Source organism: Marmota monax, unplaced genomic scaffold (assembly GCF_021218885.2).
Source record: "Marmota monax isolate L192 unplaced genomic scaffold, Marmota_monax_Labrador192_F-V1.1 WCK01_AAM20220418_F8-fsc00024, whole genome shotgun sequence".
Taxonomy (NCBI): Eukaryota; Metazoa; Chordata; class Mammalia; order Rodentia; family Sciuridae; genus Marmota; species Marmota monax.
The window spans coordinates 24,089,841-24,117,687 of NW_026695224.1; the positions used below are offsets into that span (position 1 = coordinate 24,089,841).

Here is a 27,847-nt window from a genome sequence, read left to right on the forward strand (position 1 = left end):
CACCGCAGAATGTTTGCACTTTATTGTCTGTAAACTCTTCTTTGGTAAACAGAAGACCAGAAACCCAAGAGAAAGGGAGCACGCACATACAGGAGGCGAGGAGAGGGCAGAGGCCCTCCGCAGCGGGAGCTCCGGGAGACAGCGACCCCAATACCGAGGCGGTGGGCGGAGCCGGAGCCGGGGTGGGCGTGGCCCAGGGAAAGGCGGGGCAGCGAGAGGGGGAGGGGCGCGCGCACCGTTGGACCGAGAAGCCTAAATCGTACAGCAAATGAGCTCATGCATCACAGCAGAGAGAACGAGGGAAGCTCCACCCCGGCCCCCACCCACCTTCCATGCAGTTGGCGATCCGCGAGGGCAGCGCTCTGTGCCTGGCCGGGCTCAAAGAGGCCCCTGGCCGCCCGCCCGGCCTCCATCTCTCCTGTCCTGCTCTGCAGGCTGGTGGTGTGCAGGTTGCAGGGGTGGGGGAGGGGCGCTCACAATCTCTGGGTCTGGGGAGAAGGATCAGGACAGCAGGGGCAGGGTTTGCGGGAGGTGGGGAATCAGCCCCTGCCTCCCCTTTACATGGGGGGTTCGCTGCAGAGCACAATCTCCAGGTCCTTTCGGTAGAGCTTCCCCGCCTCGGCCAAGGACATGACGCTCTTTCTGTAGTTAGTGAGTTGTTGGATGTTCATTTCCTAGGAGATGGAAGGAGAGGGTGAGAGCAGGCTCGGCGAAGGGCCCCACCCCAAGGAGCCCTCCTGCGCATTCATAAACACACTGGCCTGAGACTTTCTTCCCATCCCAGGGCAAGTGGCTCACAGGGACACAAAGCCCAGGCTTTGGATCCAGACAGACCTGGGTTAAAACCCTCTCACTCGCTGGCTGCATTCCTTTGGGGAGAGTCAGATTTTTCTGAGGCTCAGCTGCTTCACCTGTGAAGTGGGTGCCTCATTGAGGTGTTAGATGATTAGAGGGAGGAGAGAACGTGAACACTTGGTACAGAACCTGTGCCACGCACTTCAAAAAAGGGTACCCATCACCATGCTGGTTGCTATCTGTGCATAACTTGTAAACATCCCTCCATCTCATGGGGCTGCATTTACTCAGAGCAAATCTCTGTCCCCACAGGTGATGGAGGGATGGCCAGGAAAGCTCCCTGGTCTATTTCCAGGTGGTCTGGACCATAATTCCCTAAGTCTCCCCCATGTCTCCACCACAAACAAAACTCGCCATCCCACTTCTTGTTCACTGGCTTCTTGTGGGCCTCTAAGGTGATCCATGAACATACACTCATGGAAAACGGAGACCAAAATTAAACAATACTACACCTGACATGCCTTATGTTGAATGTATGGTGTGTGAAATAATTGCTTTGAATACAAACAACCAGTGGGTCTGAAATATAGCAAGGTCACCATCAACACTGGAAATATCACTTAAACTCGATTTCCCTTCCTTCCTTTTTACTACCTTTACTCTTCCTTCCTGATCCTGCCTCCCTTCTCTTTCTGGTATTTCTCTCTCTCTCTCTCTCTCTCTCTCTCTCTCTCTCTCTCTCTCTCTCTCTTTTTCCGTATTGAAAACATTGGCAGATACATAAAACAAACAAACAAACAAAAAAAACCTCTCTCCATTCTGCTATAAGAAAACGGAGGCATAAAGACTAAGATACTCACTAAAAGGTTGGACCAACTTGTCATAAATATCCTTAGTTTGTCCTCTGAGCCCTGAAGTCTACCTAATTATTTACCTGGCTTACCTGTCCTTGATCACCTCTTTTTCAGTTCCCAAAGTTCAGTCTTATTCATTGTTGTTTAGGGACATCCCCCCACATAACTGATTTCTGGTTTTGTACCACCACCCAGTCCAAGGGCACTTTGCAAGCATCTCTAGTCTGGGGGACATCTTTCCTAAAGTTGTAAAGTCCCTGGAAATGTCACCTGATTCATAACACTGGAGTGTGCCTTGGCTATCTGCCACTCAGGAACTAAGGAAGGGACCCTGCATTATCAACCCCATGCTTGAGAAAACTCCCATGGTGAAATGTGGCAGTGGAGAGACCTTGTGTCCTAGAGGGAGGGGCTGCTTACTTTCTATGTCTCAAAGTTTTGCTTGACACTGGGGAAGACGTTAGTGAGTTGCCATGGCCTTAGGTATGCTAAGAAATACTGAAGTCCAATCCCATCAGCCTGTCCCTTTAGGAGCCCCCAATATTAATCAGCTCAGAAACTTTATCATAGTCTGTGCAGGCACCATCAAAATGGAATTGCGTTACCATGTGAGCTCACCACAAATGGCCTTTCCTTTCCCAACTCAGGTGCTGTTCCGTTAGTCATGCAGCTTGCTCTACTGATTCATTCTCTCCATCCCCAGGTGCCAAATCTAGGGCCTGGTCCAGGTGGAAGGCTCTCAGGTAAACAGCTTCATTAATATCCCATCCTCTAACCTTCAGAGTTGTTTCTGAATCCTGACACCCGAATATTTGTCTTTGTTTCATATGTGGGGTCTGTGCAAGTCTATGCATGGTTCTTAGTCAAGAAAAAGCCTAGCAAGTTGATGACCAGGAAATTCAGGTCACTCTGAAATGTAATGCATGCCTCAGGGTTTATCAACCTCAGGTGTCAGACAGGGCCTTATGAAGAATAATTGTGCCTCATTAATTCAATTATAGTTAAAGACATTTTCCATTAAGGTGCCAGCATTCCTTGGACACCTAGGGGTGCCTAATTTTCTACTGGGTTATGGTACCAGTTCACGTACCTGGTAAGGATTTCCTTCTTCCTAGGAAGTCTTTGATTCCTTATATTTTCTGCCTCTTTCTAAAAGGACTTGTAGGACACACACACACACACACACACACACTGCAACATGAAATAAATGAAGGATGATATTCAAGATGAAGATAAAGAGATCAGAAAGCACTTGGAAAGACAGATAGACTCAAAGGCTGCAGCAAAATTTTTTTTTCCTGAAATTGAGCATTAAATTTAGCTCTTGCTTGGCAGCCAAGGCAGTCAGACAACTCAAGGAATTATAGAGCTTGCAACGTCTAATTAAGGAAAGCAGAAAAACCATTTGCTCTGTGAAAGACATTTTCCAGGGGGTGAAGAAAGACAACTGCAAAGGCCTGGTCTCCTAGTTGCAGTTTTCTCTGATCCCTCAACCAGGGCACCAGGGTGAGCCCACTGGGGGTGTCTGCAGGATGCCCAAGAGCCAACCCCAGGCAAAAGAGTGAACTTCACTTCTCAGCCTTTTCTTTGAGATGAACAAACTCCTCGGTGGCTCCTTTTAACTCCTTCCCCAGCTCTGGATTCTGTACTGAATCAATTCAGAATAGCTGCTCCCTCCTTCCCAGTGGCCCCTGCCCTCCAAAATTTCTATGTCAAAAGTCTTTTTTTGTGTGTTGGGGGGAGCAATTTGGCTAACACTGCCACAAGCTGGGCTGTGTCAAAACTGTCATTGCTTTGTAGCATTATTGGTGAGAGCCCACAAATGGAAGCAAGTGTCATAGGTGAGAAATGGGCAGACTAAATGTAGTTTCCATACGCAAAAGGACGGAGATTCTGACACACTACAACACGGATGAACCTCGAGGACATTACTCTGAGTGAAATAAGTGAGTCACAGAGGGATTGCATGATCTCCCTTCTATGAGGTACCTTCCCCGGGGCACCTGGCCCAGGCCTCTGGTTCACTTGCTTACCTTCTTGTTCTTCTCATACAGATCCTTCAAAAGGGCGTCCAGCTCATTCTCATCAATGTAGCCACTTCCATCCTGGAGGTGGCAGCAGAGAGTCAGCTCAGAGCTCTGAAACCCAAGCCCCTGCACCCGGCCTTGCCTTTTGCTTCCCCCAGCCCGGATCCCTTCCAGGGGTCTATCCCGAGGATCTATCCTTCCTGTTACTTTGTACAAAAGAGGCATTCAGACCATGTAATGATAGAATAATGTGTCACTCTGTCTACCAGCCAGTGCAGGAACCAGGCAGTTCAGGACAAGCCTTTTCTCATGAATATATATAAATGAGGTTCCAGAGGCATCTAATTAGCTCCTTGAGTCTGGGGGCTATTTCAAGTCACTTTCCTAGGCTGAGTATGTTGCTTAGTGGCAGAGTGCTTGCCACCATGTGCAAGGGCCTGGGTTCCATCCCAGGCACTGCAAACATAAATAAATGAAGTCTACCTCCGACCCTTTGGTCATGGATAAGACCACAGAGTCACATGGGTGTGGTGTGGGGTGTGTGTGGAGGAGGTCATCACAATCCCAGCACTGATTCTAGTGCAGCCAACTGGCTCTGTCTCCAACGTGATCACATTTAGCTTCATCAGCCTCTTCTAACTATTCTTTGCTGCACTTTAAAGAAGCCAAACCCTTGGGCTCCTCAGGCCATGGATAGAGGAGGACACTTGTGTAATCACAGAGCAGAAGATGCTGCAGGAAGGAACCACATGGCCCAGTGTCCCTCTGGAGAGCTGATCTCTTCCCACAGATGAAATTGAGCCCTTCTGGCCAGGGCTTGGGGGTGGGGTGGGGGGAGGTTAGGGGCAGGGGTAGGGCCCTGCTTTTCCATCCTGTGTGGATTTGCTTCTCTCACCTTGTCATAGAATGTGAAGATGGCATTGAACTCCTCTGAGGTCAGCTTCATGCCCTGTAAGGACCAAGGTATTAAAGACAGGAGCCGAAGCCCTGGAGGGTGTGAACACGAGCATGCGCGTGAGGCGTGAGGTATGAGGTGTGTGTTGGATCGGGGCAAAGGAGGGTAGAAGGCCCCGGAGCTCAGAGAGATGAGGGGCAGGGAGGAAAGGAAGAAAGGAAAAGTGGCTCTTTTTACCTGAAATTTAAGCAGAAAGTTTTCCTGGACAGGCAAGAGTCTGCAAGGAAAATGTCAGAGCAGAGATTAGGAGATGAAACGCAGGGAAGGACCATGCAGACAGGGGCAGCAGTGGAAATGATGTCTGAGCACCTTGTAATTAGGAGTTGATGAAAAATTGAAGAGGGAGAGGGACAAGGTGAGTTTTGGCTTTGTTTTGTGCTTCATGATACCTGGACCTGCCACTCTTTCCACCCCGCCATCTTGGCAATGGGAATGGAAGACAGGAAGTCTTGTTCAAGGTGTCACAGTGGTGAGGGCAGGCACTTACCGGGACATCTCTGAGAGGCCCAGTTTGCCATCCCCATTCAAGTCAAACATCCGTAGCTGTTGGGGACAGAAAGAGGGGCTGGCGTTATTTGCTTTGACCTTCTCTCATATGGGGCCTTGACCTGCCACCTCCTTCCACTGAAGAGGGGGAGGAAGGCAGAGTGTGCTCATGCCTCCTCTCAGGTCACCTGGAGGCTAGGGACCAACATGGTCTCAACCAGTGACTGGAAAGGACAGCAGGGCCTTGGTTCCTGCTCTTCTCTCCCCTTCTCAGGGAGAGGGGTGGTGGAGGGATACCAGCCAACACCAAAGGCCCAGCCTCTCCAGGTTTATCCTCTCCTGGGCCTCAGGGCTTGTCAGGGAAACAGATTGCCCCCACCCCGACCCCTCCAGCTCATACTGGCCCAGAAGTCAGCTTAGTGGGGATCTTGAAGGATGTGTGGGGCATGAACTCACATCCCTATGGACAGCTGCCACTGTGAGTTGCTTCACCCAGGCCAGAAGAACCAGCAAACAAAAGACCCTGCACACCAGGATTCTAGTGGCCTTCACCCCTGGGAGGGGGGACACTTCTGTTCACTCACTATGGTTTGGGTGTATTCCTGGAGCTTGGGTTCATCATATGGCCGGTTGGCCTTCTTCAGCAGGTCCGACAGGAATCCCTGGAACACAAAGGCCTCTTCAGAGCTTGACTCACTATTCTAGTCCCTCATTCAGACAGTTCACATTGTTCTTTGAGGTCTACCAGTTATGTAGCTTATGTCCCTCATAATTTCTTGATCTTTAACACTTGTGCAGTGAACTTAAAGACCTTAGGTAGCTTCTGGCTGCAACTTTTTCCCATGCAATAGGTGGTAGAGACTGGCTCTGTCACACAGGGCTCACCAGTGCCCCAAGATCAGTGGTTGCCCAGAGGAATTTAGGGATGGATGTACCCTCCACTACATGGCAGAAGACCAATCTTTCTGGAATTGCCTCCAGGATGCCTTTCCTGGGTTCCAGGGTGGAGAGGAGCATGGGGTGGTTGAACTCTGTGGCCCTACAGCTCCACGTTACTGATTTTACAGGGCTTCTCCGAACAAGTCCAACAATCCAGTGCCAAGCTCAAGTACTCCTAAGCAGGCCATGAATCCATGCTCTTGGTCCAACGTCCACGCCCTTCCCAGGTTCCTTAAACCCATGGCCACTCTAGCCTCTGGCTCATTCTCCACATTCTCCATACCTTCCCCAAGGCTCATCCTACCTTGAGCTCATTGGCTTCGATGTAGCCACTTCTGTCGGTGTCATACTTCCGCCAAGCCTGCAAGGGGAATGTCAGCCTGTTCATAACGATGTATCAAACCTACATGCCTCCTTCCATTTCTCCTTAATGGACCAGGCAGGATCTTATTGAAGGAGTAGAATGAGGACATAGGGATGGTCTAGCCCAGTTACAAAGGAGGAAATGAGGGGAAGTGTCTTAGTCAAGGTCACACAGAGAAGGAGAAAACTGCTTGAACAAGGTCACCCTACTCTAACTTGATGCAGGACTGGGTCCTTCTTTGGATCAACTTGTAACTGGTGTTGATGTTTTCTAAGGTGTTAAACCAAGTGGCTTCTACCAGGTCTAGAATGGGGATCTAGTGGATCTTATTTTTGTTCTGGGCACGTGGGTATCTTTTTTCTGCTCTGAAAGCTTCCCATACCAGGTGGAGGCTGGAAGTAAGGGGAAGAGCCCCCTGGTAAGGGAATGAACGGGCTCACTGTGCCCCCTCCTCCATCCCTCCACCACATGGCAGCCGTATCTGATGGTGAAGCAGAATTGGTAATCAGTTTCTTTTGTATGACTAAAGTCACTCCCCTACCTTATGATTAAAAACATCCTTTTAAAATAGGAAACCCCCTATCAATCCATATGGTTCAGGGAGGTTGACCCCATGTCCACAAGTGGGCATGTGACAAATGCCTGCCCAGTCAGATGGCCCCCTGGATGGATCCCATCCCACACTGATTGTGGGTTCTGATCTGAGTCTCAATTTGGTGTCTATTGGAACCAGGCACAACTTTCTGAACATAGAAACTGTAGTCTTCAGAGAGGCAGCAGTGACATGGATTTGACTGCCTCTCTGTTCTGTCCGCTGGAGCAGGAACAGACATTACGCAGGAGACACAAACACAGTAGCCATGGTCTTAAGATATTCAGAGTTCTTTACCTCCCTTCCAAAGGTAGAACCTAGTTCTCCTTCCTTGGCTGTAGAGTGGATTGAGTGACTCACCTCCAATGAATAGAATATGGCAGATAAGAGAGTGTGTGACTTCTGGGACTAGGTCATAAAAGGTAGGTATGGCGGCTTCCTTCTCTCACTCTCTTGGGTCACTTGCTCTGGAGGAAGCCAGCTGCAGTGTCATGAGGATATTCAGCACTATAGAAAGGCCCAAGTAGTAAGTAACCAAGCCTTCCTGCCAATAGTCCTGTGAAGGAGCCTCTGTGGAGATGTCATATTTCCTAATCCCAGTCAAGTCTTCAGGGGACTTCAGCACAGCTGACATCCTGACCAGCAGTTTGTGAGAGACTCTGGGCCAGAGCCACCCAGCTAAGTTGTCCCTAAATTTCCCAACATAGAAACTGTGAGATAATAAATACTTATTTAAGGGTGCTTTGGGGGATAATTTGTTACGCAGCAATAGATGACTAACACAATATCCTAGGAAAGTCTGGTCCTGTATGCACATGCACTGAGACCCCAGCCTTTTACAGAAGTCCTCTGGTGGAGAAGAGTGAATGTCTTGAGATGGAGGTTCAGGGCAGAAGGTGCTACCCATGTCTGGCCAAGAGGCCCAGGGAGCTCTGTTCCCCTAAATCTTGGGATTAGGTTGGTGTCTTGGATTTCTTATTTCTTAGATTCTCTTTCAAGTTTTGTTCTCTTGACTTTTCTTCCCTCTATCCCCTCTTGGCTCCAAATTGCACACCTGAACACTGGCTAGATTTGGTTTTCTGACAGCCATCAATCCTGTTTCCTGAACTTTATCTCTGGCTTCCCCCACTTCTCCACACACCCTCCCTGTGTTGACAGGAGTGTCAGCATTTATGGATAATTTAAAGTCTTTCTTTTACATCAAACAAGGTGGTGTGATTTTCATGGTGCATCAGCGCCAGGGCTCAGGAAATTTGGTCCTGATTTTTCAAAGCTAGGAAACAGGAACAAATTCCAGCAAAAGAGTTGATGTGCTGTAGACAACTTTGGTAGATGGTATTTGATTAGGCAAATTTGTTTTCTCTGAAGAAAAAAAAATACCTTGGGTTCCACCAAAACATGCCTTCCTGTGCCCAGAAAACCCACCCTTGAAAAAGGCACTAAGAGCAGGTATTTAGAGCATTAGAATTTAGCTCCTTAGTGAAGTCTTGACTGAGAAATGAAGCAGACAAACTCCAAGATACTGAAAAGGCAGGTGACCTGCGGGGACCCCAATCCTCCACAGAACAGAGCATCCCCAGACTGCTTTTCTGATTGATCCTGTCAGCAGGCCTGACCTCCCTCCCCAGACCCACCCCCACCGTAGCTGGCTGTGGGCTCTCACTCTTGACTTCTCTTCCCTGCCAGTGCCTGGTGCCCATCCATCAGGGTGTCCTTATTCTCTTCTCATTCAAGGAAAAGAGTTCAAGAGACCCGGGCTTTGTGAAATCTCAAAGAAGTCCTGAGGTGTCCCTAAAATTAGAAGTCAAAATGTTGTGCTGAGCAGCGGGTCAGGAGCTGAGAGCACAAGGCTTTTGGGGCTCTGGAAGGACCATTTCCTGTTTCTGGCTGATAAAAACAGAAAGAATAGATACCCCAAAAGGGATTGGTACTGCAGGAAGGTGGGGTCCCAGGAGGTGTGGCGGTGGAGGGTGCTTGTTCTACAGTTATGCTGGGGCTTAGAAGAATAAAAGTGTGTAAGAATATGGAATCATGCCAACTACACAGAGATAAAATACTAATAATTTTGAGGAGGGAGGGGGAGAGAAGCTTTTTGCTCCTCTGAAAGCATCTCTGCTCCCTGAAAGCTATCCTCATCCCTATTCGGACCAGAGATGGAGGAGAGGCCAATTTTTGTCCACTTCTCTACAGGGAAAGGAGGGGTCAGAAACAGTAGTCCCTTCTCTTTGGACAGAAAAATGGACACTCATAAAAACAGGACCCCCCAATTAGAAGAATAAGCTGTACTTATCTCCCCCAAAGTCAAAAGAACAACCAAGACAGAATCCAGAATATCAATTACCAGCTTATGGGATCTTTCCATCTCAGAAAAACTGGAGAGAATCCTTTAAAGCACCATAAAATTAAACCCATATCTGATGCTTAGGCAAACTGCTCTAAAAATGACTCTCCGCCTTGAGAATTGGTTCTTTCTCACCGACTTTGTATCCTTGCGGGGAGGTCGCTGTTGTGTGGGTTTCTGGGCTGGCTCTGCTGTTGTTCTCAGCAGTAAATCATGGGGAAGGGATTCCTGGTGACTGGGAATGGATTTTACCTAGTGAATGGCAACTCCGAGTCTCGTTGAAGATGGTCGTTGAGTATCAGAACACATAGTTTTCACTGTGGGAACAGGTTGGATTTCACTCTGAGAGACATACGTTATGAATGGCTTGGGTGCGAAGTCCCAGAAAAATGGTAAAAAATAATTGGTAATTGGCTGGATATCAGGATTAGTAATATGGATTGAACCATCCAGAACTTCCAATTTTTACATGTCAAAAAGCAGTTCAATATCAGCAGTTTTATGTGGTTCCATCTATCCTTGAATGTTATTCAAAAGACATTTGAGTTTTGTGTGCAATTCTTATTGCAAAGGGGCAATGCTCATTTTTAAGGGGGTTGCTGGAGCCCAGACCACAGGCAAAGATCAAATCCAGAAGACACTGGAAACGCGTTCTCACTGGGGTTTTCCAGCTTTAGACAGGCACATAAGTCTGTCCTTCCCAAACCTTGGAACTCTGACTTCCACTCTAACAGGAAGGGTAGCGGTGGTAGGATGAGCTGGAGCCAGGCTGAATGAAACAAGAGTCTTCAGTCTGATGTCATTTGCAAATGCCACCACACATCCCCAAAGGGGAGATGCAGGTACATAGCACGCCCCAGTTGTCTTTGACCTAAACTTTTCATCTCGATCCCCACACTTTAGCAGGCACACGCCACCTGGGGATCTTGTTCAAATGTCAGCTCTGATTCAGCGGCGCAGGGAGTCTGCCTTTGTGACAAGCACCCAGGTGACAAGCACCCAGGTGGTACTAATGCTGCGGGGCCAGGCCATGGACCACACCCCGAGGGGCAGAATTCTAAGGGGTTTAGCATCTCCCAGGGACCCTTCGTGGGCATGAATGTGGGCCTGGCTTTGAACACAGGAGGAAGGCTGGTCCCAATACCTGGAGAGAAAGTCTCACCTCCATAAACTCAGCGCTGGAGCCCACGTGCTGTCTGAAGCACAGGAGGAAATTCTCTTCGGTTGGCAGGATCTGCGCCAGCTGGAGACACACAGAGCAACACCAACATTAAGGGGGGACCTCAGGAGGGAAGCAGAGTTTCCACAGGAAGGATGGAAGGGGCCAGTGGAGGGGCAGTGTGGAGGCCACGTTTTTACTGGCTGCCCTTCAAAGGGGAAGAAGATTGTTCTTTTACTGCAATCCTTAGGATAGGAGCAACGGGACAGACAGAAAGTGACACTCCTTTAACATGCAAGCACCCAGAACTGGGCAGTTTGGTGGTTGCCTGGGGTGAGATGGCCTGCTTCAGGTAGGAGGAACATTTGTGGGTGACAGAATGACTGTATCTTGATCCATTGAGATGGTGATCTCATGGTCTAAAATCTAAACTCAAGAATTTTAACACTCTAAATGGATGCAATTTATTGTATGTAAAATAATACCTCAACAATTTGATTCTCAAAAATTGTAAGTACGTTCATGCAGTAAACACTGCCAGCTGCCCACCAACTGGCCTTCCCCCTCTGCTCCCAGCCTCCTGTGGATACTAGCAAATCATCTAAGTCAGATAAGTGTGATAATTCCACTCCCTCTGCCTGTGATTGGCTTACGGATAGGCCTGTGACCCAGTTCTGGCCAATAAAATGTGAGGGGAGGACTGCTGAGGGCACTGGGAAAGGTTTCTTTGCACCCAAGAGGGGCCCTTTCTGCTGGACATGGTGGGATCTGGATGTGGTACCTGGATCTGCTGCAGCCATCTTGCTGCCAGTTGAGGAGGAAGGTGTTTTGGAGGTAGAGAACTGCAGAGAAGCGGAGCTGCAGCCCTGGCCTCCTTTTCAGAGCACCAACCCTGCCCATGACCTTTGTCATTAGGAGCTTCTCTTGGTTTAAACTAGGAGTCAGTAAACTCTGACCCCTGGACCAAATACGGCCCAAGGCTTGTTTGTAAAGTTTCACTGGAACATTCATTTGCATTTTGTCTGTGGTTGCTTTTCGGCTGTGGTAGAGTTGGAGAGTTTTGGACAAAGGCTGCATGGACCATAAACCCTAAAGCATTTTACAATAATTTGTATTTTTTACAAAGTCTGCTGATCCTGGTTTAAGCCCTTGTGACTGAGGATTTTCTGACTGCAGCACAGACGTCCACAGCAGCTGTTCTGGTGCCCCTCCTGGTGCGTCAGGAAAGGGCAGAGAGGGGGCGAAGTGGGCAGGTGGTGTCTGCCAGAGCCCAGCCTCAGCCTACCTCATGCTGCTCTGCAGGCTGCAGCACCATCCCTCAGCGGCCCTGAAGTTTGCTAGCTCACTGCTCCTAGCTGCCCCCTGCACGAAAGCAGCCCTCAGACAAACCAGAGCTGCCCACCCAGGGAGGTTCCTGGTCTCCTCATTCCCCAGAAAGGGGCAGCTTGCTTCCAAGGACTGACCAACATGGTGGCCTCCAGGTGGGACCCACTCTGTGGCACAATCCACACCCTAGAGCTCCCCATGAGGTAGCAAGGTTGGCTCTGGCAGGCACCACCTGCCTACTCAGCCCCCTCTCTGCCCTTTCCTGATTCCCTTTCTTCCCTTCTCTTAAAAGAGTTCTTCTGCAAAGAATCCCATCCACTTGAACTGGTGTCACAGACTTGGCTTCTAGGACACCGGGCTCTAGAGCAGCACCTGAAACAATTTACCTGGGGGAAGCTATGCCCTCAGTCACGTACCACCATCTGACCCCTTGACCATGAACGGCACACTGATCACCAGAGTTTTCCACAGACATGTTTGTATATAAGCATATGCATGTATATGTATGTATGCATGGATGAATGAACACATGTAAGTATACAAATTATGCATAGTATATAAATTATGCTTATATGTGTAATTTATATATGTGTGAATTATGTATCTATATAAATCTTTCATAGTTGTGCCTTTGGATGCCTTGAGGTGGGTGGGGCATGAGCTCTCCTGTCCACCTGTCTTCCTCTCCCTACTCCCTTTAGTTGTGCTTGTCCCACACTTGTGCATTGACCCTGAGAGCCCAGGTCCCATCACATGTTGGCTGGGCCTGGAGAATGTGTAGAGTCTCCTCTTTCCCTGGGTGGAAAATGTGTAAAGGGCGTCAGCTCTGGTTTGTCTGAGGGCTGCCCTCCTGCAGGGGGCAGCTGCCCTTGTTCTCTTTGGTCAGCCCCAAGCACTGAGGGTGGATATCCTTAGGGCCTCATTGGTGGATACTGTTATACCCTCATTTGGGTGCCCGGCAGGAGGCATGTGGCCAGGAGAGGCACAGGGGTCAGACAGCCCTTCCTTCGCTGGGTCCCTGCACTCACCTCCGCCATCTCGATTTTCCCATCCGAGTTCTTGTCATATTTCTGCATAAACTCCTTCATCTTCTCCCCAAAGTTGTCACTCTTTGACATCTGTGGAAAGAGCAAGGGCTGATTTTGCTGCCACCTCGCATGGGAGCTGCGGATCTCAGTGCAGCAGTGTCGGGAGTCATCCTGTGTCCCGACTGGCACAGATCTGGTACAGCCAGTGCTCTGAGGGATCTGGGCCGTGACCTTTTCCTTGTCACCATCCCTCCCAATCAAGTCGTTTCTTATTCAAGTCTCCGTCGCATAATTTTCAAAGTGGGACAGCACATGCTCTGTACGAGGTTATTCACGGCCTTCAAAATGGATTCAACCACAACTCCATCAGAAGGGTTCAGAGTTTCCCATTAGTCAGATGGGAGAACTGAGGCCCCAACATTTTAAAATTTTATTTCCCCACATTCTTATTGGTGTCTTATAGTTGTACATAATGGTGGGATTTGTTGTTTGCACATGCACACGATATAACAGTATAATTTAGCCAATATCACTCCCCAGGACTTCCCTCTCCCTTCCCACCTCTCAACCTCTGGTCCCTTTCCTCTATTCTACTGATCTCCCTTTGATTTTCATGAGATGCCCCCTAAACCTTGCTTTTCTTTTTTCCTCTCCAGCTTCTGCGTGTGAGAGAAAACATGTGATGCGACCCTTGACTTCCTGAGTTTGGCTTTTTTTCCTTAACATAATGGTCTCAAGTTCCACCCATTTTCCTGCAAATGACATAATTTCATTTTTCTTTATGACTGAATAAAACTTCAGTGTGTGTGTGTGTGTGTGTGTGTGCGCGCGCGTGTGACATTTTCTTCATCTACTCATCCATTGATGGACACAAAGGCTGGTTCCAGATTTTGACTATTGTGAATGGTGCTGCTATAAACATAGGTATGCACGTATCACTGTAGTAAGATGACTTTAATTTTTAAGGATAAATACCAAGGAGTGCTATGGCTGGGTCATATGGTGGTTCCATGCCTAGCCTTTTGAGGAACCTCTGTGCTGATTTCCATAGTGGTTGTACCAATTTATAATCTCACCAACAGGTGTAAAAGTGTTCCTTTTCCTCTACATCTTCTCCAGCATTTATTATCACTTGTATTCTTTTTTTTTTTTTTTTTAATTTTTTATTGTGGGTTCACTTGTATTCTTGATGGTTTGCCATTCTGACTAGTATGACATGAAATCCAAGTGTACTTTTGATTTGCATTTCCCTAATTGCTAATGTTGTTGAACATATTTTCATATATTTTTGGAGGCTCCAACATTTTACCAAGACAGGTTGTAATAGAACCTAAATTAATCCAGTGCCCCTGCCCAGTATTTAATCGTTCATTTCTCTCTTTGAAGACTAACTAGCAATTCCACAATATTTCTTACTCTGGTTTTATGCCAGGAGGAATATGAGATGTCATTACATGGTGAGGGACAATTTAAATAGTGCATTCAATTATTCTGACTATAGAAAAACAACTTAAGTTCCTTTAGCCCATTACTTCCTGTCTTTAATGTAAGGCTATCCTGGGCGGGGGCTGTAGCTCAGTAGTAGAGCGCTCACCTAGCATGTGTGAGGCACTGGGTTTGATTCTCAGCACCACATATAAATAAATAAAATAAAGATCCATCAACAGCTAAAGAAAAATATTTTTAAAAAATGTAAGACTGTCCTGCAGCTTTTAGATCTTCCCCTGGTTTGGGATGCTGTGGATTATTTGCACCAAGGAGATCTTCCTCATCCCTATCAGTAATGAATCCATCGTGGGCACCTGATGCCTTTGCTTCACTTATCTGTTGATTTCCTGGGTTTCAGATTCCTAGTGAAATTCTACCTATTCCAAGGACCTTTTCTAAATCTCTTCTACCACCTTTACCTTTGGAACTAGTCTCAATTTGCCAATCTTTATGTGTTGGTCAATATTTATGTATTTATATTTACACCTGTGCATGGTGTGATGTCATGTATTTATCACAAATGTGGTCAAACCTTTTGAGTTTTACCATGGCCCCTTTGAGGTTAGTGGACTCTCCTTCTTAGACTCTAAGAAATGACTTCTCTCAAGGTCAACCAGTTAAGGATAGCCAGAATTTGAACTCATGGCTCCTACTTCCAGGACTGATAGTCTTCCTACCATTTAACAAATTGTTCTGAGACTCAGTCATGGGTGACAGCAATTGGGATTGTTGCTGGCAGACTTGAAAATCACCCTGATGCCATCTGAGGAAGGGAATGACTAAGAGAAAAATTTCAGATTTGAAACATTCCATTAAAACACATTCCTCTGCCTAGTCCATGATCCTGGTGTCAGTTTTGAAGCCCTGATTTCTGTAATCCAAGCTTCATTATTGTAGTAATGAGGGTCGATGAGACAACTATTGATAAACCAGCCCATGAATCATCTCCGACCCTGCAAGCCCAGGGTTGCTCTTCTCACTGGGGTGCTCTGCTCAGCTTTGAACCAGGAGCTCCTGGGTGACTGTGACTCATCTGTGAACTGCTTCCCGAAGAGTCGTGAATAAGCAGTGGGTAGGACAGTAGACGTGCAGCAAGGGACAGGAGAGAGACCCTCAAAAGACCTGAAGGAGCTGGTGGGAGGGAGTGGGCTCCAGCTTTCCAGAACCAGTCATGGGAGTCACAGGAGACTGATTCCAATCACCTCAACTATTCAATATCACAGACCTTCACACAGAAATGACATTCCTTTGACTAAAGGGGCCTGGCTGTGATCTGGAGTCTCTGAGTTCAGGCTCAGAAGTTCAAGACACCTCCATGCACAAGGCTGGCCAGCACTGCTTCAGAACAATCCTCCATTTTCCTCCAGCTCCATGCTGAGGATCCCAGCCTCTGTTGGTCTACAAGGGTGGTTCTCTACTGAGGACCATTCTGTCCCCACCTAGGGGAATTCGAAGGAGGGTGCTACTGGCCTCTCCTGGGTAGAACTAGGCACACTGCTGGACATCCTACAACACACAGGACACCCCTGCAACAAAACTAGCCCCAAATATCAATAGCGCTGAGACTGAGAAACTGATCTAGAATGCAGCCACTGAAGACCCCTGAGCATCCAGTCTCAAGTCCTACCCCTCTGAAGCATCTTGGGGAGGCTGTGGACTCTGTCCCAAGGAAAAAAAAATGTTTCATGCATACACAGAAATACAGCTATGTAGTTTTTGGGGGGAATATTGACCCTGGGCCCATTATGTCACCTCTCAATCCCAGACATCCAAGATATGGAGATAAGGTGCTCTTAGGGAGTGTTCTAATAATTTTTCTTTTTATCCTTAGGATTAAAAGAAAAACTTGAAGCGTCAAGGCCAGATGCCGCAGGAGCAGACCATGCTCAAGGCCACATGGGTCAGGGCACAGACAACCTGAAATGATGGGAAAGGGGCTGGGCTTACCATGCCAGAGCCTTTTCTTGCCTTCTCCAACTCTTGGAAAAAGTTTTCTAGCTCTTTACCTTCAATATATCCATTTCCTGTAAAGACAGAAAAAAGAAAAAAATAATAAGTGCCTTCAGCTAAATAGTAAGACTAAAGGGGGAGTGTGTTGGTATAACAGGAGTGCGGCAGGAAAGCGGGGGGATTCATGTAGAACTTCTCCCCACCAATCCCCCAAAAGGGGTCTTAGCCAGCAGTGTGAGGGATATGGGTTCCGCCCTCAGGGCATTTCCATGCATAGATTGACAGGGGTCCTTGGGATATTCAGCCAGAGAACAGTGGGGAAACTAGCATCTGACTCAAGCTGGCAGAAGTGGATGGAAGCTGGGAGCTGCCACCTCAGCCTGTGACCTTCAGGGAAAGCACTAGGGGGCTCAGTGGGAGTCAGTCATCTGCATCAGGGTTTGTTAGCAGGTGGAGGGCTCTGGTCGGAGGCAGAAGTCAGGCCCCTGGGATTGGAAAGGTATATAGAGTTGAAGGGTGATCTCCCAGAATCCACCTTTACCTGGAATCTCAGAATGTGATTTTATTTGAAAGTAGGCTCTTTGCAGATGTCATTAGTTATGAGACCAAGCTGGGCTAGGGTGGGCTCTAAGCCCAGTGACTGGCATCCTTATAAGAAGGCCATGTGAAGACACACAGACACAGGGAAGAGGGTCATGTGACGATGGAGGCAGAGATTTAAATGCTGCATCTACAAGCCAAGAAAAGCAGCAGATCGCCAACAAATGAGAGGCTGGGAGAGAGACTTGCAACGGCCCTTCCTCAGGGCCCCTAGGAAGAACCAGCCCTGCAGACACACACCTCAATTTCAGACCTCCAGCCTCCAGAACTGTGAGAGAACACATTTCCGTGGTGTAGGTCATCTAGTTTGTGGTCCTTTTTATGACAATCCTCAGAAACGAATACAGAAGGACACGGTGAAAGGAAATTATCGAACCCATCTCATCTGCAGGATGGATTATTATCATGAAATGGGATTTCATATGTAAATCACACAGTCCATTATGAGTGTGCAAAAATGTTGGTATTGCTTGCATTCAATTACCAGAACCCGTGTGCAAGCAAACTGATCAGAACCAGGCAGCAAGGTCAAAGCCTGACTTGCTAGAAGATCACAAGTGGTGAGAGGTCCTGTTGGGTCTTACACCTTGAGCCCAGATGGCCCAGGCACCAGGGGCTATGGCCATGGTTAGCATGCTATGTTGGAGTGGAGGCATTTGTGGGAGGGAAATCAGGGCTAAAACAAGCCTTCCCAGGCACTACTACTGCAGATTGGATTCTCCTGGGGATCTTTAAAAAACATGGTGTCTGACTCTCACCTCCAGACATTCTGATGTAATTGGCTTGGGGTGTGAACTAAGCATTGTGATTTTTTTTTTTTAACTCCTAGATGATTTTCATGGGCAGCAAAGTTAGGAAACCACTTGGATCAAGTCAAGTTCCAAATCTGATCTAAAGCCAGTGAGCAAGGTTCCCACAGACAAGTTTCAACCTGAACAGGAAAGGGGCAATCTGCTTCTTCAAGAGAGATTGGAATTGCAGACATAAAAAAAAATAACCTAACTGAGGGCATTCGTCCTGGCCTCTGGATGGGGTGGGAGGTTAGGCCCAGCCTCTCCTCCTAGTGCCACCTGAGAACTTAAATTCCAAATAAATAACAGAGGCACCCTCTAGTGAAAATGCTACAGTAAACACTGTATGACATGTTACATGAGATAAATCATGCATTTTTGTCTGATTACAATGTATGGAGGGAAAGACTTGAGTCCCCTCCCAGGACTGGGTGGTCATCTTTCTTCCTCTGCAGAAATTTTTGGGAAAGTTGGAATTTCACAAAAGGGTAATAGCTTAATGGCCTATGAGGCCTGCCAGAGTTGGGGAGGGAGAAAGAAAGGGGAGGAAAAGGGACTTTCTGAGCAAAAGGGCAGCTATCCAGTTGATGATGTGCTGCGGGCTGGAGGAAGAAGTCACTTGGTCTCCTTGGTCACTCCCTGCAGTGACCAGGCCTTTCTCCCATAGCTTTGGTGCAGCTTCCTCCGGACTGAGAGGGCCAAGTCGTGTCCTTGTTCTCCAAGGCTTTGCAGAGTCAGACAGGGAGGTAGAAAGCTGAGCTGGGCTCTGGGTCCATCTGCAGCTTCCAGAAGCCTGAGGCTGTGGTGGGAGGTGCAGGCGGCTTGGAGCTGGCACCAAGAATGTGTATCCTGGTTCAATGAAGCAGAGGCCACAGGACCTGGACCCTGAGCCATGTGGGTGAGGGTGTGTCTGTTTGGGGAGTGTATCTGGAGGGCTCTTCAGAGCCGACAAAATGGGTCATGCTGCCGGGCACGGTGGCACACGCCTGTAATCTCAGGGGCTCGCGAGGCTGAGACAGGAGGATCACAAGTTCAAAGTCAGCCCCAGCAACAGCAAGGCGCTAAGCAAGTCAGTGAGACCCTGTCTCTAAATAAAATACAAATTTTGGGCTGGAGATGTGGCTCAGTTTTCAAGTGCCCCTGAGTTCAGTCCCTGGTACTGCCCCCTGCAATGTGTCATGCTGCTCTGTGGGGCTGCCCCTCCTTCAAGCTACCCCCTCATACTCTATGCTCTGCTGTTTCTCCTCCAGCCCCTTCACCTACTAGGTCAGGGGTTGGCAAAGTTCCTGACCCTTCCTGTCAAGGTCCCTCGTTCTTCTCCTACCTCTATCATACCTCAGTTTCTTTAATTATAAAATATGGCTCATATGGCTGCTGTGAAGCTTCAGTGGGACCATAATAAACAATGCGCCTAAATTGCTGGCCCAAAGTGAGCCTCAAGAACGCCTGCAGCCATCATCGCCATTGCAGCTGGAGTCTCAGCCAGCCACTGGCTCAGGGAAGGCTTGGCCTTGGGCCGCTTGCTTCAGGCTGGGAAGATTGGCAGGGGCCGAGGGAGGCAGAGCGGGCTCCTCTGACCAATTCCAACCCCAAAGCGAAAAGTAGAAAGGCACAGACCAAGAGAAGTCACCTTCTCCTCAGGGGTTTTCTGGACCTTGCTACAACTTACAATAAGCATTTATTTTTACTCCATCTCCTTTGAAGGCTGGGAGGAGGTTCAATGACCTCAAGGAACTCCAGCAGCCAGTGCAGCAAAGTACCGCAGGACACTTCTGAATGCCCACAACCCCGGTATGGCAACAAAGTCTTTCATTTTTCAGAGCACTTTTGACTTCCTTCTTTGCTTCAAGCAGACAATGTGAGGCCTGACTATGTGTATGGCCTGTGTGGGTTGCCATGGGGACCATGGGGATGTACAGAGTTGTCCCTGCCTTCACACCACAGCATCTTCCTGGTGACAGAAGAAACCGAGGCACAGAGGAGGTACGTAACTTGCTCAGGATCACACAGTGAGGCAGGACCAGAACTGGAGTGTCCTAACTCCTGCTTGGGGCTTCCTTCCTTCCTTCAATCCTTACTCAGCATCTATGGAGCATGCGTTTGTGCAGGCCATATATATGCTAGGTGCTGGAAGGGCAAAGGCAAGCCAGAGCGGCCCTGCCATCCTGAAGCTTATTTCTGACTGGGTGGGGTGGCAGAAAGGCCGACCCTCAGCAAGGAAAGGATTTTACACCTGGTACTTGAGAGCATGTGGAGTGCAGTGAAGGCTGGTGATGTCCCAGAGGTGACTCCCAGGCCTGCTTGGGCAGATTGGGCCAGTGCAGTCCTCTCTGAGCAGCCCCAGGCCCTGGGAAGAGGGAAGGAAAGGTGAGGAGCGAACTTAGAGGCAGGGTGAGGGGACCGGGGGCTGGGTTGGTGGCATGGCAGAAGGAAGCCCCTGCAGCAGAAGGTTCCAGATGAGCCCCTCGCTCCAAGCTGGGACCATGCACCTGCAGCCCCCGATTTCCGAGTGCCCCAGCCAAGGGATGGAAATGCAGTTTGGCACAACATTTTCTGTTTTTTCTGGGACCTCTTACAGGGGGGGTTGGGGTGACTGGCCACCAAGCAAATCTCACAAGGATGAGCATTGATAAAGATGTGGTTACCATAGTAACCAGCACTCCTAACCTCCTTATCAAACCGCATCAAGTGAACACGAGGGAGAGGGGGCAGGGCGGGAGCCTGGGACCCTTGGTCCTTTCTGAACCTACCTCTTGCTTCCATTCTTCACCATCACGTGCCTCAGTTTCCCCCATCTAGTGGGGGACAACACTACTTTGGAAAGCCTTGACTTTCCAAAGGAGGCTCCACCCTATCAGGGTTTGCTTGTTTCTCCCTGAAGTTCGTATATGCAGATTTTCTAAGAGTTGAACAGGTAAGAGGTTCTTGAGTCTAATTCTGCCACCAGCTCTGTGCCTGTCCATGTTCAGCAAGTCAATACCCCTTGTTTTCTTTATCGCTACAGTGGACATAACTGCTCATGTCCTCTCTATAGAGTAATCATAAGAGCCACACAACAGGATGTTGTGAAAGCATTCTAGAAACTGTAAAACCTTACTTGAACCAAAGGTGTGTGTTTATGCTGTCTTCTCTAATCGTCTTCTGAAAACCCTTCAGCCCAGAGGGTTCCAGCAGAACTGCTTTCATCAGAGTACCAGTTCTCAGCCCAGGCTGGTTCCCGGAATCACCTGGGAAGGGTTTACACCATTGCCTGCCCTTCCCAGACCTTCTGACTTAATTGGTGGTGTGGGGTGTTTTCCAAGCTCTCCGGGTGATTCTAATGTGCAGTGAAGGTTAAGAACTCCTGTGCAGCAGCAGGCCTCACCTGTAAGGTGCTGAAAAATTATCTGGGGATCTTATTAAAATGAAGATTCTAATTTGATAATTTTAGAGTAATGCCTAAGGGCTTGCTGTTCAAGTGTGGTCTGTGGACCAGTAACATCAGAATTACTCAAGAGCCAGTTAGAGATGCAGAGCGCAAGGCCCCTCCCTATACCTTCTGAATCAGACTCCTCTTCCCCAGAGCAGTGATGTTCAGCAATCTGTTTTATTACCTGGCTCAGGTGATTCTTTAACATGCTAACATCTGAGATATTTACAGTTCTCAAATTGTGGTCTAGACAGGCAGCATGGGGGTCACTTGAGAGTCTGTGAGAAATGAACATCATTAGGCCCCACCCATGACCTATTGAATCTCTCTGGGGGCCATGGAGGCTCTGAGACCTGTATTTTAGGGAGCCCTACTGCATGTTAAGTTTGAGAATGCATGGCCTGGATGTTGTGACCAGTCTCTTCTAGCTCACCAATCTGCTAAGTGCCCCAGAATGTGTAGGGCAGGGAGGTGGGAGGAGGGAAGTTACACGGTTTTGCACTTCCTAATACACGGCATCCAAGCATCCTTGAGGTCAGGTCATTTGTTGGCTGCACAGACAATCAAGTTCAAATTGATTGAAAAGCTAATATCCCCATAACTTTCAGCCTGAGCATTCTTTTTTTTTAAAAGTATATATATTTTTAGCTGTAGTTAGACATAATATCTTTATTTATTTATTTTTATGTGGTGCTGAGGAATGAACCCAGCACCTCGCACGTGTTAGGCAAGTGCTCTACAGCTGAGCCACAGCCCCAGTCCCCACCTGAGCATTCTTTGGAATAATCGAATCCCACCTTTTGAGTCAAGAAATCGACTCCCAGTATTATAATTACTTTCCCTAAGGCACACCAAACAAAGCTTCCCGCTTCCCACCTCACCTGGTCTTCTTCACAACCCTGCCAGGTAAACAGATGGGCATCAACAATCCCACCTTATAAAGGGAACTTGGAAGGGGAAGGAGTTTGGTCACAGGGCTAACTGAGAGCCCAGACCAGCCTCTTTGCCTTCTGTTCAGCCTGGCCATAAGCTCTCTCCATGTCTGTATTTGTCTGGGTTTTTCTCTCTGTTAATTACACATATGTGCACGTGTATGTGCACGTGTGCGCACACCCCTATCTCCCAGTAGCTTCTGGAAGAACAAGTCCCAGGGCAACCGCTATTGGATGAATGTTTGGACACTTGGATTTCAGTCTGTTCCTGGGCTCTGCTGCTTCTGGAGTGTGACTCTGGAGCTGGGCTGTGTCCCCTGAACCTGTGGACAGCAGGCTGCTGAATGCTGGGCTGAGCCCCAGGCATGGAGGAGACCAGAGGATGGGGCAGATTGGGTGAGGGAGGAGGCAGCAGAAAGCCAAAGTGGAGGGGAGAGGGCCGGAGCTGGAGGCCCCAGATGGGGCTGGCTCGGGGAAGGAGGGCATCTGATGCAATCTGCCAGGAGCCACGCCAGCCGGGCTGCCCGGGGAGGCTCTGTTCCTTGAAGAGCCTTGTGCCTGCTCTATTAATTCGGGCTCCCTAGGTATTGGAGAAGATTTCCCCGAGGGGTCTCCTGAGCCCTGGAAACCTCCCCGAGGGCTCAGCTAGCAAAAGCCTCAAAGATGGAAGGGGAATAAACAAGAAGAGTTGGGCAGGGACATGAGCTGGCGGGTGGCTGCCCAGGCAAGGCAGGCTGAAATGTCTTGTTTGTGAAAACCTGTCCCCTGGGCCACTTCCCGGGGGACAGACCCAGCACCTCTCCCTGGCTGGTGCAGTCACAGTCTGAGAGGCAGGACCATGGTCATCCAGAGGGCAGAGCTGGCACATCATGGATACCCCACACCAAAGGGCACAGCTAGTGAAAGGACTGGAAACTTGGGGGTGAAAGCAAAGAGGGGTGGGGACGTGGCTCCAGGACTACCCCAGGGGTCGGGGCAGGAGGTTCTTCTAAAGAGCCTCAGAGCCTCCCATTATGCTGGGCCGAGATGTCTAGAGACCCCAGAGATTCCCAACAGCGTAAGAAGAAAGCCTCTGTCAGATGATTTTAGTCTTGGTTCCCAGCCCCCAGCCCACTGACTTTAATGGCATAGCTGTTTTTATAAATCCCGTGACTCTCTTATGAATTATAGTTAACTTACCTTGTGAATATTGTATTTGCGTAAATACTTAATATCTGCCCTGTTTCTTGCAATCCTTTGTGGCGAGCCTTCCCTGGTCATATGTCAGGAGTCTTACTTGTCTTACCCAAAACCAGTTGTCCAGACCTCTCCCCACCTCTGAGAGGTGCTGCTGTTCCGGTTTTCCTTCCCTTTTCCCCTATGGGGACAAAAAGGAGCAGTGACCAGCACCCTGGGTGGGCAGATCTGGATACTGGGTTCTGGCTGGTGGTCCTTGGGGGTGTGTGGGTTGCAGGGCACTTCTGTTAGGACCTCTGGGCTTGGAGGGAGAGGAGAAGAGACAGGGCAGCACTCCTCAGCTCTGCATGGTCCTTCCTAATTTCCAGAGTCCTACAGAGCAGTGGGGCTCAGAGGACCTTCAGATAAAGAACCAGGCTAGGGGCTGGGGATGTGGCTCAAGCGGTAGCGCGCTCGCCTGGCATGCGTGCAGCCCGGGTTCGATCCTCAGCACCACATACAAACAGGGATGTTGTGTCCACCAAAAAACTAATAAATAAATAAAATTCTCTCTCTCTCTCTTTAGAAAAAAAAAAAGAACCAGGCTAAGTCCCCGTGAGAGGTTTTGAGAGAACCCCTGCTTCACGGGGGCCACTTGGCAGTGGAAAAAGCCCATAAGAGTCTGGAAGGTGTGTGTATATGTTCTTTTAGGGAAGTGTCCAGAAAATTATCTTCTTTTTACCTCTTTATTGTTTTCTTGTATGTATAAGAAAACACGCCCTCGTGAAATTTTCAAATGTTACAGAAATTAACTTAGAAAGTTATTTATTTTAATTTGATCTCATCTCTCCAGAGAGAACTACTATTGTTTGGTATTTTCCCCCCTCCCCAAATATTCTCCAATGTACTTATGTCATTAACAATAAAAATGGCCTCATGGGGCTGGGGATATAGCTCAGTTGGTAGAGTGCTTGCCTCACATGCACAAGGCCCTGGGTTCAATCCCCAGCACCACTTAAAAAAAATGCCCTCATGAAAGTATTCTTCTATAGATTTTTTTTTTTTTTGTACCAGATATTGCTTAACCACTGTGCCATATCCTCAGTTCATTTTTTTCTTTTTTTAATTTTAGGGTCTCAGAGTTTCTCATGTTTCACTAAGTTGCTGAGGCTGGCTTTGAATTTATGATCCTCCTTCTATAGTTAAACAAACAAACAAACAAACAAACATCTCGGGCATCTTTCCATGGCAGCACAAAAGCTCCACGTTAGTATTTTTGGTTGCATAAGAGTCCATCGTAGAGATGGTCATCATTTACTTTTCTGATTCTCCTCCCCGCAAACCTTCAGTATTTCGAAGAACTTGTGAATGGGTTTCCTCATTCACATACTATTTTGCATGCGTAGGCTAGCTATTTTAATTATGTAGGGTAGATTCTTGGAGGGAGTGGGGTTCCTATACTTGGTCCTGTGGATGTCCACTTGCCTCTAGGAAAGGGCTCATCTTCTCCCCACACTCCTTATTGCTTCTAGAGGGATAGCAAGGACTACGACATTTCTTTTCAGAGTCACAACTTGACCAGCATGGAATGGTGGCCTCAGTCAGAACCACTCAGAGAGGGCGTATCAACTCTAACCTGTGTATCTCTCAGCCGCCTGGGTCTTGTAGCAAAGAATGACCAGGAAACAACAGAACAATGGCCTCAGACATGTGGGGGGTCCCCCACCATGGAGGTGACATGTAGAAGAGCCCTAGACCCCACCTGGCTCATAGGGTGGTTGGTTGTACCTTCCTGACCCCTGATGTTGACTTCAAGTGATAACATCTGAACCCTCCCAGTGCCTGGCTTTGGGAACCACTGAGGAGGAGTCATGGGTGGTACTTGAGACTAGGCAACCAGGTCCCCAGCCCCTTCCTGCTTTGCTGTGTGATCTTGTGAGGAAGTTTTGCTTCTCTGAGTCCCACCTCTCTACTCTCCAAATACCTGCTCTTTTTTTTTTTTCTCCACAAGGCTAATGGTAATTTTGAAAACAATCTCTCTGGGCAAGGACACTAGGATGAGTTTCTTCCTCTGTTTTAGAACAGGCTGAGTGAGGGTCAGTGCCTCCTACCCCCCAAACCCACTCTCCCTGGGATCCAGCTATTTCTTAAGGTCTCCTTGTCTTTGTTTAGCAGAGCGTCCAGAAGGTGTGGGGAGGTGGCTCACTCTCTCTGGTGGCTGTGATTAACTGGGCTCCAGTGAGCTCACTCCAGGGACCTTGTGAGCTGCAAAGGAGGGTCCTTCCAGAGGTCTTTAAGGCAGTGAGCACTAAAACTCTTTGAGTTGGGAAGAAAGCCTATGTTGCAAACAGAAGCCAGAGTTGGCCAGAGAGGGCCCAGGCACCCCACCTGGTGAGCTGTTGGACTCACCTGTAGCCTGAAGGTATTTAGGAGGGGAGGGATGGGCACAGAGAAGGTCAGAAGTGAAGGTACAGAACAAGGTGGCCCCAAAGCTACCTCTGGATCCTTCAGTGGAATCCCATTTTGGCTGTATGTGCATTTCCATACCACCTCGATTCCATCTCTGCCACCTTAACCCTCTTTGTTTTCCTCCTCCATTGATCCAGGGTGCTCCAGTCAAGCCAAGGACCCCTTTCTGGGATAAAAGGAAGTGCCCATTGCCTCCGAGGCTAAGTTGGGGGCTCTTCTGTGGGCAAGTGGGAGGGAGATTTGCATCTGTCATCACAGAAAAATCCCCTCTTCCAACTCCAGCAGGTGTCCAGACCCCCACCTGGGTGGGGAAACAAGACTGGCCAGGCACCAGCACCACCACTAACTTGCTACCCAACCTGGCCCAGGTCAGGCCTCCTTTCTCTCTCTCATCTGCAGGAGGGGAATCTGCCCAAAAGCTTCACAGCGGGACTCAAATAGGGTGCAACGGTTTTGAAAAGTACAATATTTCAGATTGTTCATCAGCTCAAGGCTTTGCATGATTACTGAGAGGGCCATTGCTTTCCCCATGCAGAATGGGGAAAGTAGAATTGTGGAGTCCTCTGTTTATAGCTGACTCATCTAGGAGGCCAGTGGTATAACCTTGGCTGTTTGGTAACTTTCCTTGAATCATGCAAGTCTCTGGTGCAGATAAACTGGCAGGAGCATCCTTAGGGGACGTACATGCCATGTGGAATACAGAGGCTGCAATCTTATTACAGTTCTTTTCACCAAGTTTTATGGAAATACAACCTCTCCTTAGCCCCATTTTTCAGATTGAACAATCTACCTCCTCCTGCAGAAATTCACAGACAGTTCACCGTCCTACCCAGGTATCCAGATGCCCAGTTCTCTACTTCCACTTTTTTATTGCCTCCAAGGAAACAAAACTTCACCCATTAAGTCCCTAGACATTAACCCTTGCCTCCCCACAGCACTCTGAGCAGAGGATGTCTGTTTAGCTACCTCCACACTCTGCCGAGGTGAAGCAGGGAGGAGGGAAGAACTGAGTGAGCCACCACCTGGTAGTGCCTCCCATCCCCCTCGCTCTCAATCCCAGGATAAACACCTTGAGCCACCACCCTGCCAACGGGTCTGAGATGCCAGCACATGTTGGATGCCAGGACCTTGGAAAGGAAATCAGATGGCTTATTTATTTTGAAGTGATGGAGAAAAAGTCTCCAGCGACATCAGAAGCCTCTATGGTGGGGCTTCCCTGTATGTCTGAATTAGACCACCATAGATGCTTGGAGTCCCAAGTGCTAGGAACGATCTCCAAAGGCCATTTGGTCTGGACTGCACTTTTTGGGTTGGTCAACATCAAGACCACACAGTTTAAGGTTATAAGTCTGCCCACATCCAGAGACAGAGTCAACAAAAGCCCAGAATTATCATCATGAGAGAATAGGGAGGCTGGCACCCTAATCCTGCTCCAACACACCCACTGCTGCTCTGATTGGGAAATCCAGCCATGGGGCTGGAAAATAGACAAAAGAAGCCCAGGTGGGTGCTAAGAGGCCCAGGTGCCATTCTCCACTGCTGGTCCTGGCCACGAGGCTTTCCCTTCAGGATGCCCCGAGTGCCCCAGCTTCCAGAATGGTGATGGGGCTAGCAGCACTCAGACAGAGGAACAGAGGGAAGAAATGAGTGGGCTTCTGAGACCTGTGGCCACAGCAGTTGGAAGCAAGAAGTTATCTTTTAAGGGAAAGGTGGGGAAGATGGCAGGGGGAATCATGGGGTGCCTTTTCCTGCCCAGGCCGCCTCTCTGGGAAAGCTCCAAGTTGCCCAGAATGAGAATGCAAAAGCGGTGGGTTCTGTGTCCACCTCCGTCAGGGAGGAAAAGTTACTGACAGCTGTCTCCAAAGCATCTGAATGTCTCCCAGACTCGAAACCCCGATCCCAGCAGCCCAAGGGGAAACGCACACTACCCGCACTGACCTATGCCCCCTGCCCTTCCACCGCAGGTCCCCCGGGGACTAAGAGGCATCAGAAGTTGGGAGCTCTTACTGACCGTCTGCGTCAAAGTGCTTCCAGATTTCCAGGAACTGGGTCGCTGTCAGCTCCGCCAGGTGCAGGTAAGGGGGCTGCTGCTGCGGGCTAGCCATGGCGAGCCGCTCGCGGAGACCTCAGGCAGCACAGCGCTGTGGCTCTGCGCGGCTGGGCTCGGGCACTCGCGCTGGTGCTGCG

At 48.8% G+C, this 27,847-nt stretch overlaps 1 protein-coding gene across 1 annotated transcript; it reads right to left on the bottom strand.

Moving 5' to 3' along the window:
• Positions 1-27,847, bottom strand: Calb2 (calbindin 2). The gene is made up of 11 exons (XM_046434840.2): positions 27,672-27,847; positions 16,302-16,378; positions 12,867-12,956; positions 10,516-10,596; positions 6,361-6,417; positions 5,702-5,779; positions 5,119-5,174; positions 4,809-4,848; positions 4,572-4,625; positions 3,683-3,754; positions 1-674 (listed from the first exon to the last, which is right to left on the bottom strand). Exons 1-11 carry the CDS (start codon positions 27,763-27,765, stop codon positions 558-560), a joined length of 816 nt encoding a protein of 271 aa, XP_046290796.1. The 5' UTR covers positions 27,766-27,847; the 3' UTR covers positions 1-557.